This window comes from Lycium ferocissimum, chromosome 9 (genome assembly GCF_029784015.1).
Source record: "Lycium ferocissimum isolate CSIRO_LF1 chromosome 9, AGI_CSIRO_Lferr_CH_V1, whole genome shotgun sequence".
Taxonomy (NCBI): domain Eukaryota; kingdom Viridiplantae; phylum Streptophyta; class Magnoliopsida; order Solanales; family Solanaceae; genus Lycium; species Lycium ferocissimum.
Window position 1 is genome coordinate 53401883 of NC_081350.1, and position 18944 is coordinate 53420826.

The following is an 18944-nucleotide window of genomic DNA, read 5'->3' on the forward strand; positions in this document are numbered from 1 at the left end:
AGTGTCTAACGATTTTTGGTGCATTCGAATTGCGTCGATTCGATTCGCTCAACTTTTAACTCTATAAATTGCCGGAATATACGTTGGTACCCTTGTACACGGGGTAAGACATTTTCTACCTCCAAACTCGGGCTCGGGTATGTGTTCCAGGGGCGTACTCGACTAGGGAAACCACGGGTCCTACCACTACGAACACGAGGGGTGTAACATTCTCCTCGTTAGGAACATTCGTTCGCGAATGTTCGAACAATCTGGGTTATAAAAATTTTAGCGTAGTTTCCCCCGTACTTATACCAATCCATCACGCACGCAGCGAACCCAAATAATACCGCGCGGGGCGTATGTCTTACAAGCCGGTATGCCGCCGGAATAGGGACCCGAGCCCGAGTTTGGAGGTAGGAAATGTCTTACTCCATGTATAATACCAGCAGATATTCCTGGTAATTTATAGAGTTAGAAGTTGAACGAATCAAACCGACGCGATCTGAACTGAATTAGAAAAATCTGCAGAACACCAGTCATCGTCGACGGGTCGTCGACATGCTCGACGGAGCGTCGATGTACGGCGTCGACAGGGTCCCGCAGCCTTGCATCTGCAGGCGTAGGTCGATGGGGAAAGTCGATTGGCCGTTGACATGTCGACGGGCCGTCGACCCGCTCGTCAAACCGGACCACTGTAGCCTTTTTAATTTCGAGTATAAATCGGTGGTTCACGACCCTATTTCATATTTTCCTCCATCCCAAATCAGAAAAACCTTAATATATTCTCTCCCAATATTTTTCATCATTATTAGTGGAGATTTGGTAAAATTCGAGCCCGTAAACTCGTGCTTGTAAAGAAGAAGGTTGATTCTAGGGTTTTTTCAAGGTTGTGGATCTAGGGAAGTTAGAGTTGAAGTGATTCTTGGGATCTTAGACCCTTCAAGGTATGTAAATGATTCTACCCTTATATTTAAGTTGGCTATCAAGAATTTTAGTGATTTTAAGTGAAGAGAGGTAATTGTGGAAGTGTCGAGAGTTGATGAAGGGCAATGTAGTGATATAAGGTTATTTTAAGAGATGATTGGAAAGGGTTTACGTATATTTTGATACATATATGTGTTGTCATTGTTGATGTGAGTATTGTAGTAATGTGGGATCGAATGAGAAGTTGGAGAGTTGTAAGCTTACAAAGGAAATTATTGTCTATAGTTCGTTGAGTATTACACGTATTTGAGGATGGTTATGTTTTAAGTAAATAGCCTTTAATTGAGGCTATGTTATCTTAATTGTAGATTACAAGTTCAAGAGGTAGAGGTTGGGCGATTGGAGATACTCCAAGGTATGTTAAAACCATTCTTTCCTTCTTTTGGCATGATCCTATGACATGATCCAACGAGTGAGTAAGCGAGCTCCCATATTACTCTATTCCTAGAAGCATTAAGAGTACTTCATTCTTTGATGTTCATGTACCCCATTTATGAGTGATTCTTCTGTTCATGGGTCGATCTTTATGTAGCGCTCCATAAATACGCTTATCCATGCATTACATCCATTATATATATATTTATGTACATTGATCCGTGACCAAAAGGCATTATATACGCGAATATCAGATATATGTAAAATATGAGAAGAGATATAGGCGTTATATACGCATTACCACTATGATGATGATATTGATTATGGCCATAGAGGAGCCAATATGATATGATGAGATGCCATAGAGGCTTACAGGCGTTATATACGCATTACCACTATGATGATGATATTGATTATGGCCATAGAGGAGCCAATATGATATGATGAGATGCCATAGTGAACTACGTGCGTTATATACGCACATACATCGGTGTGTTATATACGCACGCATATCGTGCGTTATATACGCATACGCACACAGATGCGTGACCATCATTGATAGGTATGAGCATGCATATTATGTGGCCTACTCAAGGCATTGTCGATTATACGTTTATACGGTATTTAAAGATACTAGTTCATACAAGTACATGAAGTCGGTCCAGTTTCGTGTTATGAGTTCGGATCTTTATCCATGATTCTTATGTATATATGTTGTTCTTATGCTCACATACTCCTGACATTATCCGTACCGACTCCCCGTCTCGGGGCCGCGTTCATGCCCGCAAACGGAACAGACAGCGGTCCCGGCCTCTAGATCTACCGGTGGTCGACGCTCCATTTGATCCCCGAGCTACGATCGCCGCTTTGGTATGCCCGAGACGTGTATACATATGGCTATGACGGGGCCACGTCCCATCCTTTCTGACTTTCGTTCCGGGGGAAGTCTCCGTAGACGCTATATGTAGTAGTCGTATGATGTAGCCTTGGCTGCTCTTCTTTTGTGTACGATATGTAGCGGCTTTGGCCGGCTTGCATTGTTCTTCCGCATGTTGTATATGTATGCAGATTGTACAGAGTTTTGATGTTTCCCCTTTTATGAGATCAGTTTATGCTATTATGGGCCCTTGATGTCTAGTAAGATTCAGATATGAGTATAGGGGTGTTTGGTTGTTAGAGGTCAGACGCTAGTCACGGCTCATCGGTTTGGGTCGTGACAGTGCGACATATCAAAAGATTCATCAACCAACAAGGAAAAGTAATCACCATTTAATTCTTCTATGATAGCCTTAATTGTTTCAATTTTGCATGTAGTCACAATTTCTTTTTGAATCATTGAAGAAGTCATCCGATCATTTTGTGGAGCATGTTTCAATACAAAATCTTTAATAGTATCACACCTTTCAGAATACCATGAAAGAGTTTCAAGAAAATTACCTCTGCTAAGTGATGATTTAGATTCATCATGACCCCAAAATGCCAATCCCTGATTCAAAGAAGCCTTACAACATCAATCGAAGAAGCGATTCATGAGCCGATACTCATGCTTAAATTGAGTATCTTGCCTCACAAGTGTAGATTGAATAGATTGTTCTTGTCGCTCTAGATCTTCACAATTCTTTCTTGCCTGATTATGAATGCTATTTCGGCCACCAACATGTTTTTTAAGACTCTTTTTTTTTTTTTTTTTTTTTTTTCCAAACTCTTAAACCCTATGGTCGAAAATACATCACCCCCACCTTAATGAATAATATAGTCTTTAAATAGATAGCAATTCAAACAAAAGACTGCATCTTTACTTTCACTATACTCTAACCAATTAGAATATTCACTAAACCACTGAGGATTAAAACGTCGCATGTATCCAGAAACTTCTATTTTAGGATACTCTTTAAGCCGAGGTTGACAAGGACCTCTCCTAAGGTATTCTCTTCGAATAACATCACGATGATTTGGATGAAAGTCCAAGATTTGAGTTCTTTCACCCGGATCATGCTTTAAAGAATTCAAATCAAATTCCTGAGAAGAAAGCAATGGTACTTCTAAGTGGTTGACATTTTCTTCTGGATTAGGTTGATCATGAGAGTCCAAACTTGATTTTGGAACTTTGATAAAGTAATTCTTCATTGACCTTTGAGACTGAATTATAAAATAAAAATTTAGGTAGAATTAAAGGCATAATGTCGATCTTAAAAGCAAATAAAACAAAGCCTATTTAAGGACATCTAACTGTGAGAATAAAAACTCAAAATCTTGTATTTAGCAATACAACAAAAAACAATCAGTAATCTTAAGCATATCCCATGTCAAATGCCTACAGATTATCCTATATTATAAAAACCCCACCAAATGTCTCAATAAGAAAGAAAACAACTTAACCACAATCCCGCACAGATAAAAGGGAATTGATTACTAAATAAAAATCTACACTTTGATTCTTTTATCAGCTAAAAATAAATATCTGGAAGACCAATTTTGCAAACAAACAACATTTAAGAATTAAAACAATTAAGGCTTGGGGTTCATGGATGGAAAATGGGTCAGCTACTCATTTCACAAAATGGGTTGATTAACAACTAACAAGAAACAATAATGGGTTTGTTGTGATTTTGAGTATGGTGAAAAATAAGAGAAAAAAAGAAAACCCTTGGAACAGGAAGCCATCATCAAGGGCGAAGGCCGAAGAAGATGACAGAGCAGGCACGGAGAATGAACAAGAGAAAAGGATCTTGAACAAAAAAGGCAGCAGCCAGTAGCCCAGCTTGACAAAGAACAAAGCTATGATGTTTTTACTTTGCAACACCTTTTGAAATTAGGGATTCTTTTATCCCAAATGGCTCACATTTTTTTAATAATAATAATAATAATAATAATAATAATAATAATAATAATAAATAATAAATAGAGTTCGACGTCCTTTCAGTTAAAATTAAAAAAAAAAAGGGACTGCATGAAAAAGGTTAAAAAATTATTGTTACACAGAATTAAACCCGCAACCACGGGCTTAATAGTTGGCACCTCAGCCGCTGAACTGAATTCTCCATTACGTTAAGGGGATGCAAACATTAATATTTATACATGAATAAAAAAATTGACCGTATATATATAGTGTAAATTTCTGACGAAGGGGGTTCGATTGACACCCCTTGCACCCTCGTAGTTCCGCCCCAGCTTCCTTCACATTAAACAGGTGATTGACTCGACACAACAAGCGCGTGAAGTTTTTTTTTTTTTTTGGACGATAAATTTCAAGTTTGAAAAAGTAGTCTTGCCTAGCTTTTCAAGTAAATTTTTTTCACTCACAAAGCTTCGTACCTTTTAAAAATTATATATGGAGGTTCAATTACACCATTTTTAACTTCTTTTTTTTTTAAAAAAAACTCTTCCAAATTGGCTTTATGCACGAGTAGCGAAGTCCAAAGGCAACACAGGAGCGTAACCGACCTTCTCAAGTACCCCATAATCCCACAATGTTCCAATATCTGACGTGGCAAACAACAACTTCACATTACACAGGTGATAGAGTGAGACACGAGAAGCGCGTGTGTGTGACAACAATTTAAAAAGACAAACTTACAAAAATCAAAGGCAGAGTAGAATTCGGATCCGAACCGAATACCCGAAAACACTTCTCCTCTCAACAGGTAATCAATCCAACTCTCTCTCTCTCTCTCTCTCTCTCTCTCCAATTCTCTTAACCCTAATTTTATTAATTTTTTTACACCCTAATTTTATTAATTTTTTTACTTTTGTAATTTTTTTTTTTACTGTTTTTTATTCGGAAAAACCCTAGTTTCCGTACCGCCTTCAATTTCCCTGAAAATTGAATCTTTTTTGTTTTTCCGATCTATCGAGCTAGCTAGGGTTTCAAATATATTATTATACGTACCCTAGTTTTTGAATAAATTTTTCGTATTTTTGGTACTATTGGGTTTGATTTTATGTATGGCTCTAATTTATTGAAAAAATTAATCTTTTTTTTTTTTGATCTGTTGGGCTAGGGTTTCAAGATATATTATTTTACGATTCATGGGGTTCTGAGAAACCCTAGGCTTTTATTATTATTTTTCAGATTTTTGGTACTATTTGGGTTTGATGTCATATATGGATTGGATTTCTTGAAAAATTTAATGTTTTTGTTTTTTTTTTTTTTTTTTTTTTTTTTTTTGATCTATCGGGCTAGAGTTTCAAATTATTAGTTATACGATCTTTTTTTTTTTTTTTGAAGATGTTACGTTAATTTTGCAGGATTTTTTCAGATTTATGATATTATTGGGTTTGATTTCTCTGAAAAATTGAATCTTTTTTTTTTTTTCCAATCTGTCGAGTTAGGGTTTCGATTTATGATTATATGATTCATGGGGTTCTGAGGAACCCTAGTTTTTTTAATGAAGATGTTTCGATAATTCTGCTGGATTTTCAGGTTTCTGGTACTATTTCATGTATGGCTTCAAATGCCGATGATTTGAATTACAAAGAAAGGTTACGTTGGGGAAACCCTACAAAAGTTTATACCCGGAAGCGTCGAAGGATTGAAAAAACTGACCCGAGCACCGCCGATACCGCAGCTACCACCGCCACCGCCCTGATCTCCGCCCTGCCAGATGTTATTACCTCCAACGAGGGGAGTGGCAATGATGAGAATAATAATAATGATGTTTTACAGCCATCTTCGCGAACCCTAGAGAGCGGGGAAGCGAAATCTGCGGAAAAATCGCCGGAGCAGCGGTTACAGCACCGGGAGGAGGAGGAGGCGGAACCGCAATTGAAGGATTCGTCTCCTCGTAATTTGGAAGATGGAAGGGATAGTGACCATGTGGAATTGATAAATGGTGGAGATTTGCAGGAAGATACCCGTGGATCACCGGTGGTAGATTTAGATGGTAGAGATGTCGCTGAGGTTGGTGGTGGCCCAATTGGGGAAGTCCGGGAGGCGACAGTGAAGCCGGTAATTTCTAGGGTTGAAGATAGAGTTAGGATTAATTTAACGGGAGGAAGGTCGAGAGATGAGATTAGAGATCTTAGGAGGGCGTTAGAAGGTGAGCTTGATCAGATTAGGACTGTAATTACGAAGCTTGAAGCCAAGGAGCTTCAGCTGACCACCACATATAATACTAGTACTATTAATGGTGGTGTTAATAATAATGTTGGTAGGATTAGCGCTATTCCTGGCGGTGGTGTTAATTCTCATAGTCATCCACAATATATGGATATTGGTGTGATGAATAGTAGGTCTTTAGTGCGAGTGAATTCCGAGGTGGGTTTGGTGGGGTACCCTGAATTGAGACCATTCCAGCCACCACCAAGGGTTGCAGTTGCGGAAAGCAATAATGGAGTTGCTGAATTTGTGGAGAAGGAGAAGAGGACCCCGAAGGCCAATCAGTATTACACTAATTCCGAGTTCCTACTTGGGAAGGATAGACTGCCTCCGGAAAGCAATAAAAAATTGAAGCCAAATGGTGCTGGAAGGAAGCACAGTGGCGAGTCGGAGCAGGGCTATTCATTTGGCTTTGATAAGCATAGAAATCAGGTGTTTAAGAGATGCAGCAATGTGCTTCAGAGGTTAATGAAACACAAACATGGTTGGGTGTTTAATGAGCCAGTGAATGTGGAGGCTCTTGGGTTGCATGATTATCTTGATATCATTAAGCATCCTATGGATTTAGGCACTATTAAAACTAGGCTATCTCAGAATTGGTACAAGTCTCCCAGGGAGTTTGCTGAGGATGTAAGACTCGTCTTTCGTAATGCCATGACATATAATCCTAAAGGACATGATGTTCATGTTATGGCGGAACAGTTGTTAAAGATTTTTGAAGAGAGGTGGGCTGTTATAGAGACCGAGTGTAATCCGGATTGGAGGCATCAAATGTACCACGATGCAGGTTTGCCTACCCCCACTTCAAGAAAGGTCCCACACCCTTCTCCCTTTGCCCGTGCTCCACCTGCTCCCCAAGTAAGGATACCTGCTCCCCAAGGAAGGACTTTGGATAGGTCGGAGTCAATGACTGGACCAGCTGATTTCAGGTCCAAGCCGTCGCGTATTGCTCATGTTGGTAGGATACCAGTTCCTAAGAAACCTAAAGCAAATGATCCCAATAAAAGGGATATGACCTACGAAGAAAAGCAGAGACTCAGCACAAATCTTCAGAGTTTACCTTCAGAAAAGCTTGATGCTATTGTTCAGATTATTAAGAAGAGGAACACATCACTTAGTCAACATGATGATGAGATCGAAGTAGACATAGACAGTGTTGATGCGGAAACCCTCTGGGAGCTTGATAGGTTTGTGACCAATTACAGAAAGAATTTAAGCAAGCAGAGGAGAAAAATTGAACTTGCTCTGCAGGCCAGAGGAACTGCACGGACTGCTCCAGTTTCGGTGAGCTTTGATCTAGATGTTCTTTTTTTTAAAAAAAATTCTCGTCCCTCTTTTTACATTTTTGTCTGGTAGGGGTTTCTTAATTTGTGGCCTTTCTTTGCAGAACTCTGCCCCTATGGTTGCTGGTGCACTGAACAATAATACTGGTAAGCCTTTTATACATGTGACTATTTTCCCAGATTGATATCAGGATTCATGCTTTAGGTAGAAAATACTAATCGTACATTGTTCCTTTTTTTTTAAAAAAAAAATATATGACTAGGTCCTGCTACAAATGCAGAAGCTGGAAGACAGGTGGATAATGCAAGTAGGTCTAGTAGTTCAAGCAGTTCTAGCAGCGATTCAGGGTCATCCTCAAGTGGTAATACTAATTTAATCTTTTGCATGTTCATCTTTAACTGCACGATAATTGTCGCATGCTTAATTTTTTTGATTTTGCAACCAGTAGTTCACAGCACGTGTCTGATAGCCTCTGCTCTATCGTTGTAGATTCCGATAGTGATAGTTCCTCTGGTGATGGATCAGAAGCGGGCAGTTGATGCGAAAGGCCACTTAGCGCAGGTGATGAGTCAGTTAGCTAGTGCCTTAATTTTTTTTTCTTATTTCCTGCGGACTTGCACTTTTTTTAAGGTTAGTTTTGCTCTTGCAAAATTCTTTTCTTTATGCTGTTGATTAAATAATTGAAGGTTGACATATGGCAGTTTGAGTGGAGGGGGGACTTGATTTGATGGTGTATGTGACTCTAGTTCTTAAATAAATATTTTCAGATAAGATTGTTGAGAGCTAAATAGTTGTAATGCTACCCAATTTAACTTATCTTACTACTAGTTATCTGGCCATGAGCTTTGTGTGTGTACTCCATATCAATAAATAAATGTTTTTATTAAGAAAGACTTATAGATTAAATATTATAGAAAAAAAAATAGAAGTTCCGGAATGATAATGTTGATACTATTTAGCTAACTGAATAAAGGAAGAATAATTAAAAAGGAGAATCTATAAAATTATAGAGTAAAAAGTGATTTGGCTGGATGAGAAATTTATTTTGAGTTGATACCTGAAAAATTGTATATACCAAAGATCATATATACCCTTTAATTACAAAAATATTCTCATACCAAATAGGTTAGTGCTTAAATGATATTTCTTAGATGAAGAGGTTAGCGCATAAATGATATTACCAAATTACCTACAGAGTTAGACAATTTTGTGACTGCCTTGTTATTCAATGTAGACAGTGTAAGATTGGTGTGTTTGTAATAGAAGTCTTAGAGGGTGTTTGGATTGGCTTTAAGTGCTTTTCGGCTTTTAAGCTTTTCTTCTATTTTTTGTGGTGTTGGGAAAGATAAAAAGTGCTTTTAAGCACATACTTTTAGGCCCAAAAAGTACAAAAATAAGCTAAAAGCCAAGAAGTTGAGTATTCCCAACTTATAGCTTTTTGCCTTTAGCTTGTAAGCTATTTTTAGAAAGCCAATCCAAATACCCTCTTAATGTCTTGTCATACTCAGTTTGAATAGGAGTGAATTTAAAATTAAGACTTCCATCACATTTACAACAACTTTAAATGACAATTTTAGGAAAATATTGATTTTAAAACTAAGATGTTAATCCCCAAACTTGTGGTTCCAAGCTCTGATATGTAATACAAAAAAAAAGGTGTTTTTTCAATGTAAGTCGCATCTTCAAGCAAGTGGGGCATGGTTCGAACCTCGGTGGATAATGGGCCTTCTATCTACCCTTCAGAAGTGTTTGATAAATACAGTAGAAATGGAGCCGGAATAGTAGGATTTTGCCCTTTTGGTGGTCTTATTACATTTTAATCTTTTTTTGGTAAATATTTGAACTTAGTGGGGGGAAAGCATAGAAGATATATGGGGAATGACCTTGCCATATGTTTATTTATCCTCAATTAGAGTAGTTCTGAACGTTTGGCAACAAGACCTTTTGCTTTTTATAGGATCACCGGATTTTTTTCCCCCGATAAAGAGAAGAAAAGATGTAGAGAATTGTAGAGATTCTTACACAAAAAAAATTGTAGAGATTCTTATTCCCAATAATATGTTGATCCAAAAGAAAAGTTAGGGTTAGTTACTTTGGGACCAAGTTAGTTTTTTCCCTATAAATAGAGGTTTTCTTATTCATTGTATTTTCATCTCTCAAGAGAAATAATAATCTCTCTGTCTACCTTTCTCTACAATATTCTTCTTCTAGCTTCTTTATTATTTTAAAATGTTATCATCACAAAACTCTACCATCTTAGAAAATCATTTTGAAGACTAAGGTACTGTTTTTCTTCCCTCTAGTCTATGACTAATTTTACGAAACTTAAGTTTGTTGCCCTCTATATTTCGGGCAAGAACTACCTCTCATGGATGTTGTATAGTGAAATCCATTTGGATGCAATGGGTTTTGGAGACATGATTAAGGATAAAAATAAAACATCAAACCAATATTGTGCTAAAACAATGATATTTTTTTGTCATCACCTTGATGATGTTTTTAAAATTAAGTATCTCACTGTTAAGGATCCACTTGTTTGTGGAATAGCTTGAAAGAAAGGTATGACCACGTAAAGATGGCCATACCTTTGATTGTGATGTCAAATTAATTCGATTACATATTGTGGTATCAGGAAATTGTGTTGTAATCGAATTATTTGTGTCAATAATTTTGCAATCAGCTGGTTGCGAGATGACAATAGGAACACATAAGACCATCTAGAAGAAGCATCTATTAGTACCATAAAATATCCAAATGACCCATTAGGTTGGTGAATCGGTCCCACAAATATCCCATGTATACATTCCAAAAAGGCGGGGGACTCAATCCTAACCTTTGTTGGCGATGGTCTAACGATTAACTTGCCTTGATCACAACCAGTACAAGAACAAGAAAATTCATTATTTGAAAGAATCTCCAGGCTCTTTGATGGATGCCCATTTGATTACGGTATGGCCACTTTAAGGTAATGAATAATCCAATTACGGGCACAGTTTCCCGATACAACAATATTGAAAGGTGGAGAACGTCCTCCCAGCATATCAAAATTACTAATCTTAACTCCACATAGTTTCAACTAAGAAGTAATTTTGAACATCGCAGAATTGTACTTACAAATAGACTTCAAAGTATTGTAGCCTTAGATGGACCCAATTGTACCGTGCCTTTTGGAGGATGACCATCTTCAGGTGGCCGTACCTTTCTTTCAAGCTATTCCACAAAACAATGGATCCTTAATGATGAGATATTCAATTCTCAAAACTTCATCAAGGTGATGGCGCAAGATTATCATTGTTTAGCACAATCTTGGTTTGATGCTTTATTTTTATCCTTAATGGTGTCCCCAAGACTCATTGCATCCAAATGGATTTAAGCATCCAACACCCATGAGAGGTAGTTCTTGCCCGAAATATCAAGGGCAACTAACTCAAGTTTCATAAGATTAGCCATAGATTAGAGAGAAGAAAAGCATTACCTTAATCTTCAAAATAATTTCTTGAGACGGTAAAGTCTCTTGATAACGTGTTAAAATAAGAATATTGTAGAGAAAAGAGAGATTATTTTCTTTTGGATCAATATATTATTGAGAATAAGAATCTCTACAATCCTTTTTTTTTTTTTTTTTTTTTTTGTTGTGTGTGTGTGAGAGAGAGAATCTCTTCTTCTCTTCATCAGGGAAAAATAATAATCTGGTGTGTTTTGATAAATAGTTGGTGATTGTTTAGGTAGAAACTCGCACACCTAATAGTTCAGGTAGGAAACTCACAAAAAAAGCGATAGTTCAGGTGTGTTTTTGACCATTATCTCATTCTTTTACTGTTGGATATATCGCTAAGACTTAGTATTTGAGGGCGGGGGTTGGTCTAGTCCATAGGAAATGTGATTGCAGGGAGCTACTAATGAAGGGGGGTAAATGAATGAAGGTCATTAATAGTGCGTATGCCCTTAATTATTCTGGACTGCTTTTTTTTTTTGGGTCAAGTGCTATATGTATCTTTGTCATTATTTGCTGTTTTATTCCAATATTTTAATTTTCTCTAACAATGTTGTGATGTTTCTTCCCTACATTCACGAGACGTTCTAAGGAATTTTGTTTATCTTATAGTTTTGCAGAAATTCTTCATGGATTTTGTGCAGATAGCTGTGTACTCATCTGAAGGTTCCCTTCTGGTTGAACGATGGCTGCAATCAAGAACTTTAAGTTTTATCATGGAAGTGCCTTATCTTGATGATTTTGGAAGGATCGGACATCTCATTCTTAACATTATTTATGATGTTATCTCCATACAAAGTGTTCTTTTTTGTTCGAATGGGATTCTAGTAGAGATTGGTTTTGGTAGTCATTTGAGATTGCTTAACCAGTTTGACTTGAGCATGTGCTGAGATGTTATTCATATCATTGCACACAGAGAAGCTAGGTATGCTTGTGTGATCTCCTGCAGCCTGGCCTGGTTGTAGTTGTAGAAAGCCGAGTATGGTGGTAGGATTGCATATTGTAAAAATTATTAGGGATCTTAAGTGAAAATGACAATGAGGGTTTGTACATATTTTCCCATTCATCTTTCGGGCACCATTTTGCAAAAAATTTATTTGTATTTTCCCCTGAAGTAGAAGCAACGAGGATTGATTCGATGAATGTCAGTGAAGCTCACAAATCAAACTTCTTGTATGTCTACTGTGTATGTTGGTCTTTTGTCTTGGACTTAAAGAATGAGTCCTGAGGGATCTTCGGTTGATTTTCTGAAAATATGGACATGCATAAGAACAGTCGGAGTGTTGTATATGATCCCCCTCTTGTTATGATCTGAAAGTTCACAAGGGTAGTGGTATATGATTCCCTCTTATTATGGTTTAAAATTTTAGGTCCAAATAAACATTTGTTGAAAATATGGACCGATAAGAACAGTCGGATTTGCGTATGATCCTTCTTTTATGATCTGACAAATAGATAGAAAAGGTTAGGGGTCCCAACTGCTGAGGTGGTGTAATAATAGATGAGAGCAATACCAACAAAACAAAAGTAACGGAAGATCCTGTAGTGGTATATTAAGTGAGTTCTTTACCAAAAAAAAAAAAAAAAAAGGTATATTAAGTGAGTGTGGGGGTGGGGGAACACCGGGGGTGGGAGGAGAAAGAAGCTGGTTGTAGGAGTGCTTTTTTTTTATTATTATTATTATTATTTTTTACTATTTGATGTTTCAAGTATTAAAGTGGCCCTCTTACAAATGGATCTTTTTAGCTTATTCTTAATATCATGGATAATGAAACAAGTTTTCCTTTCTAAACATCATGGGATGATAAATAGTATTCATTGCGTTTCAATTCACTAGTTTCTGGACACGTGTTTTGCACGCGTATATCTCGTGTAAATTATGAATAAAGTAATATAAAACTTTGATGATATACATATTATGAAAATATTTGTTTTTATTTATTAAAGAGTAATTTAAGTATTAAGAGTAATGTCTAGTTTTTCAAAATTAAAATATGTGAAGAATATCTATCTGGATTATTTCAAATGACGCAAGTACTTGAATGATTGAAAATTGATTAGACCAGCAGCAACTAACATGGCTGTTATGAATTGTTAAAAAAGACTCAATAACACGATTATTATTTATCATAATTTTTTTACATTTCAAACATTAATTTTAAAAAAAATATATATATAGTTTAAATTTTTTAACGTGCATCATCATGTTAAGGTTGTTTCGCTCTTGAGGTATAGATACTTTATCATTTGGTAACACATCTAATATATCTTCACGAATTGGTGTAGATTGCCTTACCTTGTACATTTGATCAATTACAATTTCATGGTGAATTCTTTCTCTGATCAACATTCATAACGCTCCTCGTGATAGTGCAATTCTGAGAGAAAGATTTCCTTAATAGCACATGCCTTATCATAATTCAATTCTAACGACAGAGATATCATATTTTCCGTTCTAGCTTGGAGACTTTTTAGTTCTACCTCAATAAGCAAGACGACTTCCTCCAACACAAATAAATTTGGTATGCCTCCAACACAAATAAATTTGCTACTACTTTCCAATCAAACTATGATAGAAAGACTGAATTGAAAACCTTTGATGACGTAAAAACTAGTGTCAGGGGCTTGTTGATGCTAGGTGCCTCGGATATTCAACCATGCCAGGAGTATATAGTTTTCGAACAAGATATAAGATATCCTTTACTGGTTCAGGGAAAAAAAAAAACTAATTAAAAACTTAGATTGGTAATAAATACTACGGAAAAGGGTCAAAAACACCCATAAACTATTGAAAATGGAGGGATTTTGATGTCAAAAACACCCATATACCCCTCCCCTTTTACTACTTCCAACTCACATAAAAACCATTTACAAATCATTTTTTTAAGTCATAAAATTCAAAAGTCTTCTTTACTTTTTAAAATTTCGTGTCCAATTAAATTAGGGTCATTCGCACAAATGCCCTTATTCGGGGATGGTCTTTAATTTTTGCCCTTCGGCACTTTAAGTGGCCGAAAGTACCCGTGAGATTCTGGGTTCAAACCCCAGCAGAGTATTAAAATAAAATTGCAAGGCGAGAAAATTAGGCACGATTTCGACAAAATTTTAGCCGACTAACTTGAGTAGAATCAAACAGTAAAAAAAAAAATCGTAAGGCAAGTCATGCCTTAAGGAATAACTTTAACCCTTGTCTGGTATAACTTAGAACAAAATTCTGCCTTATAAGGCGTAACTCTCGATTTTTTTTTTTTTTTAATTGAGTCGGGATTCAAAGACCGAGGGGTGTTTTCGGTCAAACCCAAAAAATGAATAAATTAAGAAACATAAATTTGAAACGGAGGAATACAAGTAAGACGACGTTACTTTGGAACAAACAAGAAAATTCCTCCCTCAAATCCCTTTATATCTTCTAGTTTGTTCCAAAGTAACTAGAAATTGAAAAGTAGGATATAATGCGTTTTTTTTTTTTTTTTGGGACACTTTAGCCATACTCATAGATTATTTCTTCTTCTGGTCATCGTATATTATATTTCTCGGACAATTTGCAGGATTGCCCTTCGCTCGGGTGGTCTTTAATTTTTGCCCCTCAAATTGGCGTCTTTAACTTTTGCCCTTAAAAATTAAAGACTCACCCTCACTGAAAATTTTTAAAAAAAATTCGCAAGGCAGAAATTTGCAAAATTTTGCCTTGAATGAATGGGTAATCCAGTTCAAACCCATAATCGAAGGAAAAGCTTTAAAAAAATTTGATATTAAAGACCACCCCGAATGAAGGGTAATCCGCGCAAAAAAATGATATTTCACTCCTACATAAAACCATCTTTTCTTGAAATGACGAAAAGCTAAACTAAATAAACTAGGGAGTTCATTAATTCCTATAGATTAAGCAGATTCATTTGATTTACTCCTTGGATTTCCGCTAATGTCGTAATATATTAATTTGCCAGAATACCTAATGCCTTTCTAAATTTGGTATGGATTATTAGCGATACCTAAAACTATGTAAAGTCTTAGTTATCGTCTAGACTAGGCTATTCGGTATTTTTATCTCTACATGATCTCTTAGAATAGAATTCAAAGGTGTTTTCCAATTATATTTGATTAGAATTTTTGTTGGAATATGTATAAATTATTAATTACGATTATTAAATAATTAGAACCTGGAATAGAATAAAGATCGATACACAAGTCATACCCAAAAGGGGTAAGTTTAAAGTATCTTGAGTCTATAATCTAAGGAAACAAATGTATATGAACCATGTGTGGCATACTGTAGAAATTTTATATTCTCATTTTTCAGGATCAGTCTTATTACAAATGATGCTTAGCTAATTTTCATGAATAAAATAATATAAAGGTCTTGTAAGAAATAAATATATTGAATGATCCGTTGTGAAGTTGCCAAAGTTGCACCACACGAATGTAAATTCTTTTGACCAATAGTAGTTCCAACAGGAGATTGTAAGTCTAGCAATGAAAAATTACATCAAAATTGTATTTTTAAGTAACCAAAAAGAAGATAAAAAAGAAATTTTTAATAAGAGTAAGCAAGACCTTCTCCTCCTTGGTTTGTTACAACTCAAAAATTGGCCAAGCTTTCTTGGGCAGCAGTAGAGGTGATACCCTCGCTCTGTATATCTCATATTCCCAGAAATTTTTCGAAAGGTTATGATTCCTGTAGTCATCACACACACACACACATACACAAGAGAACATCATAAGTCATGACAACTGTCTTGAAACCAATGCAACACGTAAAGGAAACAACAACAACATAACCAGTGAAATCCCACAATGTGGGGTCCGGGAAGGGCAAAGTGTACGCAAACCTTACCCCTACCTCGAAAGATAAAGAGGCTGTTTCCGAAAGACCCTCGGCTCAAGAGAACTTCATAAAGGAAACATCATAACAAATTAAAAATTGACAACTTCTCAAATCCATTAACAAATCTGCTGCCTAATCTTTTCCAATTAGCCCTTATGTTCTTCATGATCCATCTTATTATTTTTTTGTTTTCTCATATGAGTACTGAGTTGACCTCCCCGTACCATCAAAAAGATTAAGGTGGATTCATATATAAAGCACTCAAAGTCAGTGGGAACTTTTTAACTCCATGATGTTTTCATTTGCTATAAAGAGATTATGCCAATAGAACTCATAAAGTTTGAAATTTTCACCTCTAATATTCCCTTCATCTGAGAGGTCATCCAACTCTATTTATGTTATTTCATCTGTGTTCAATAAAATTTCATTTAAATTACAGCCTCTTTTGAGGAAAAAAAAGTGAAAGTCTAAAGCTTTGTGAGTAAATAAAGAGATGCACAACTATGCTTTTTGTACATTTACGTCCATAGGCCGCTGAGATGCTTCATGGTGCCTTACTATAACGTTTCTTCTTTGGGCGTGTATAGGACCTATGGCACTTACATCATATATATTTGGATGCCTTAAAAGGACACTCTCAGTTCTCCATCTTCTGAAGTGAAGACCAAAGTCCCTTATAACCACAGAAAATAGTGTTCTTCCACATAGTTTTCTTTATTGCAAAATACTACAAAGTAACATAAGAAAATAAACAAATCTCAAGCAGAAATGTTTAACAAATATAAGATTTCTTCACCCAAAGATCGAGAATTTTGGATTACGTAGCGCAATGCACTACCGCTCGCATTCAAGAAAACTAAGTTATTAAACTGTACTCCAATATGAATTCTATACGATGAAAAATATAATGCAAATTAAGGTAAACATGACATGATTTAGCCATAACTGGTTAATATTTGCAGGTAAACATGACATGATTTAGCCGAATGATCTTTCCATAGATCACCCAAGACCCAGATCATGAATAACAATTAGCAAATTAAATACATATATAATAACAAAAACAACAACTACGACCATTGTCACTACTAAAGCATAGAAAAATATACCAGCAAGTCTCTCAGAAAAGCAATAAAATGTAAGGACCTTTATTAGACTTGAACAGTAAATAGAGACAACAGGTTGTACCATGAAGGAGAGACGAAATGATAAGCCATCATTTTGAGAATTGAAATTCCAAAAGACGTGAATCGCTGCAATAAACCAATTTGCTTACTACCAACTTGTGAGGTTGTGGATCTTTCCTCCCCATAGACCCTGCAAGATAAAATCCAAAATTGGAATAAATTAAATTTCTCTCATAATTCTTTTAGGTTGAAAAAAGTTATGAGATGCAAAAGTACAAAGTTTTTCCTATTCAACACCAGTAGTTCCCCATAAAAGATGCTTACAAATGCAGATTGAGATTACACTTTGATATACTTAATACATATGCAACTTTCAGAATGAGAATTTATTTACCACGACTCCCAAGTTAGCCATATAAGCAAGAGTATATCCTAGGGGAATACCAAAAACATAGTAAGATCCCAATTAGATATAAACCACTAAACCTTGCCATCCACCTCCAATAGCAACACCTGCAAAAAAATATTTGCCACAAGCAGATCACAATAAGAACTACAAAACGACGAAGGCACTTTCAACAATAGAAATAGTAAAAATGGAATAAAAGCATTAAGCAGCACTTGATATTATAGGTTGAACACTGTTAAGAAGCATGGTTATTTCGAGAAGCCAAGCAAGGTCAGCAATGGCTCGTTGTAATTCCTTATTGTTTGTGAAAAGAATGGCCTGATGATTTCTTACTGCCAGTACTAATCGTGCAGAGTATCCTAATGTGGAGCGAGTGAAACACTGTGTAAACCCCAACTATATGTATTTTCCCATCACTAATCAGTCTGCACAGCGTCTCCAAAGCACTCCCCACAGCCAACTACACAAATATTACAACAAATACTTAAATAAGACACTAAAAGTACAGAAACATTGATTAGATCATGACAGTTGACTATTCTTTAAACATGCCTTCAGTCCTATTCTACTATAAGTGAGCTAATGATAACATTTTACACGTCGCTGGTCTTATTTTGCTAAAGAGTTTGTAGGATACCTCAAATATAGCAATCCTTAAATCATTTGCCAACTTTCTGATCATTTTTGTTGCACCCCGATCCCACGTCATCAAAGAAATTTATTAAATATTATATACATTACCAAACCAAGCATTTCAACTTCTCTTCCTCTTTATTTACGAAAAACCAACTTTTACAAAATTGAAAGAGAAACTTCTTTAAGTTTTTCCGTAGATCCTATCCTTAATAAGTCATCTTCAAACTGTTGTACGGCTAAATTAAGTATTGTTACTTATTTATTCTTTGAGTTTTCTTCTCGATCTTCGTAACATATTTAGATACTTACATGTCCATTTATTTTGAGAGTTGAAGAGAAAACTAATATCAAGAGTCCTCTCATTGTTAGAACCGTATTTTTGTACATTGGAACAATTTTTAAGTTAAGGACAAAACTATTTCGGGATACAAAGTCGGGATTTTTGACCTTGATTTTATTTTGAGATATATAAATTAACCATTCAAAATTGAAAGAGAAACTTCTTTAAGTTTTTCCGTAGATCCCTGCTTTTAGTATGTTTCATAATTCCCAGGGAAATCATATTATCTTGAAGTGCAACATTAACAATTCAAACTGAAAGTTGCTTGTTTTTGTGTTATGAAGATATCATTGTGTATTCTACATTGCTCTGACTTAATGCCTAGGAGGGAAATCAGAATTATCCATTTATGAGGCTATGAATTATATGACAATGAACGAATAACCACAAT

General features: G+C 35.9%; 1 protein-coding gene and 1 long non-coding RNA gene across 5 annotated transcripts; one reads left to right on the top strand and one right to left on the bottom strand.

Moving 5' to 3' along the window:
• Nucleotides 1–4809: 4809 nt before the first annotated feature.
• LOC132031284 (transcription factor GTE3, chloroplastic-like) lies at nt 4810–12459 on the top strand. Of its 3 annotated transcripts, none has more exons than XM_059421187.1 (6): nt 4810–4985; nt 5765–7723; nt 7827–7869; nt 8004–8084; nt 8213–8284; nt 11829–12459. In XM_059421187.1, exons 2-5 carry the CDS (start codon nt 5786–5788, stop codon nt 8260–8262), a joined length of 2112 nt encoding a protein of 703 aa, XP_059277170.1. In that variant the 5' UTR covers nt 4810–4985; nt 5765–5785; the 3' UTR covers nt 8263–8284; nt 11829–12459. The 3 variants fall into 3 exon arrangements, with proteins under 3 accessions (XP_059277170.1, XP_059277169.1, XP_059277168.1); XM_059421186.1 differs by having other exon boundaries at nt 4816–4985; nt 7986–8084; nt 11837–12459; XM_059421185.1 differs by having other exon boundaries at nt 4818–4985; nt 7986–8084.
• Nucleotides 12460–15602: 3143 nt separating this feature from the next.
• On the bottom strand, nt 15603–18333 carry LOC132029370 (uncharacterized). Of its 2 annotated transcripts, none has more exons than XR_009407787.1 (4): nt 17790–18333; nt 17613–17681; nt 17230–17358; nt 15603–15891 (listed from the first exon to the last, which is right to left on the bottom strand). It is a non-coding gene; the product is annotated as an uncharacterized LOC132029370 (long non-coding RNA). The 2 variants fall into 2 exon arrangements; XR_009407788.1 differs by having other exon boundaries at nt 17563–17681.
• Between the last annotated feature and the right edge of the window lie 611 nt (nt 18334–18944).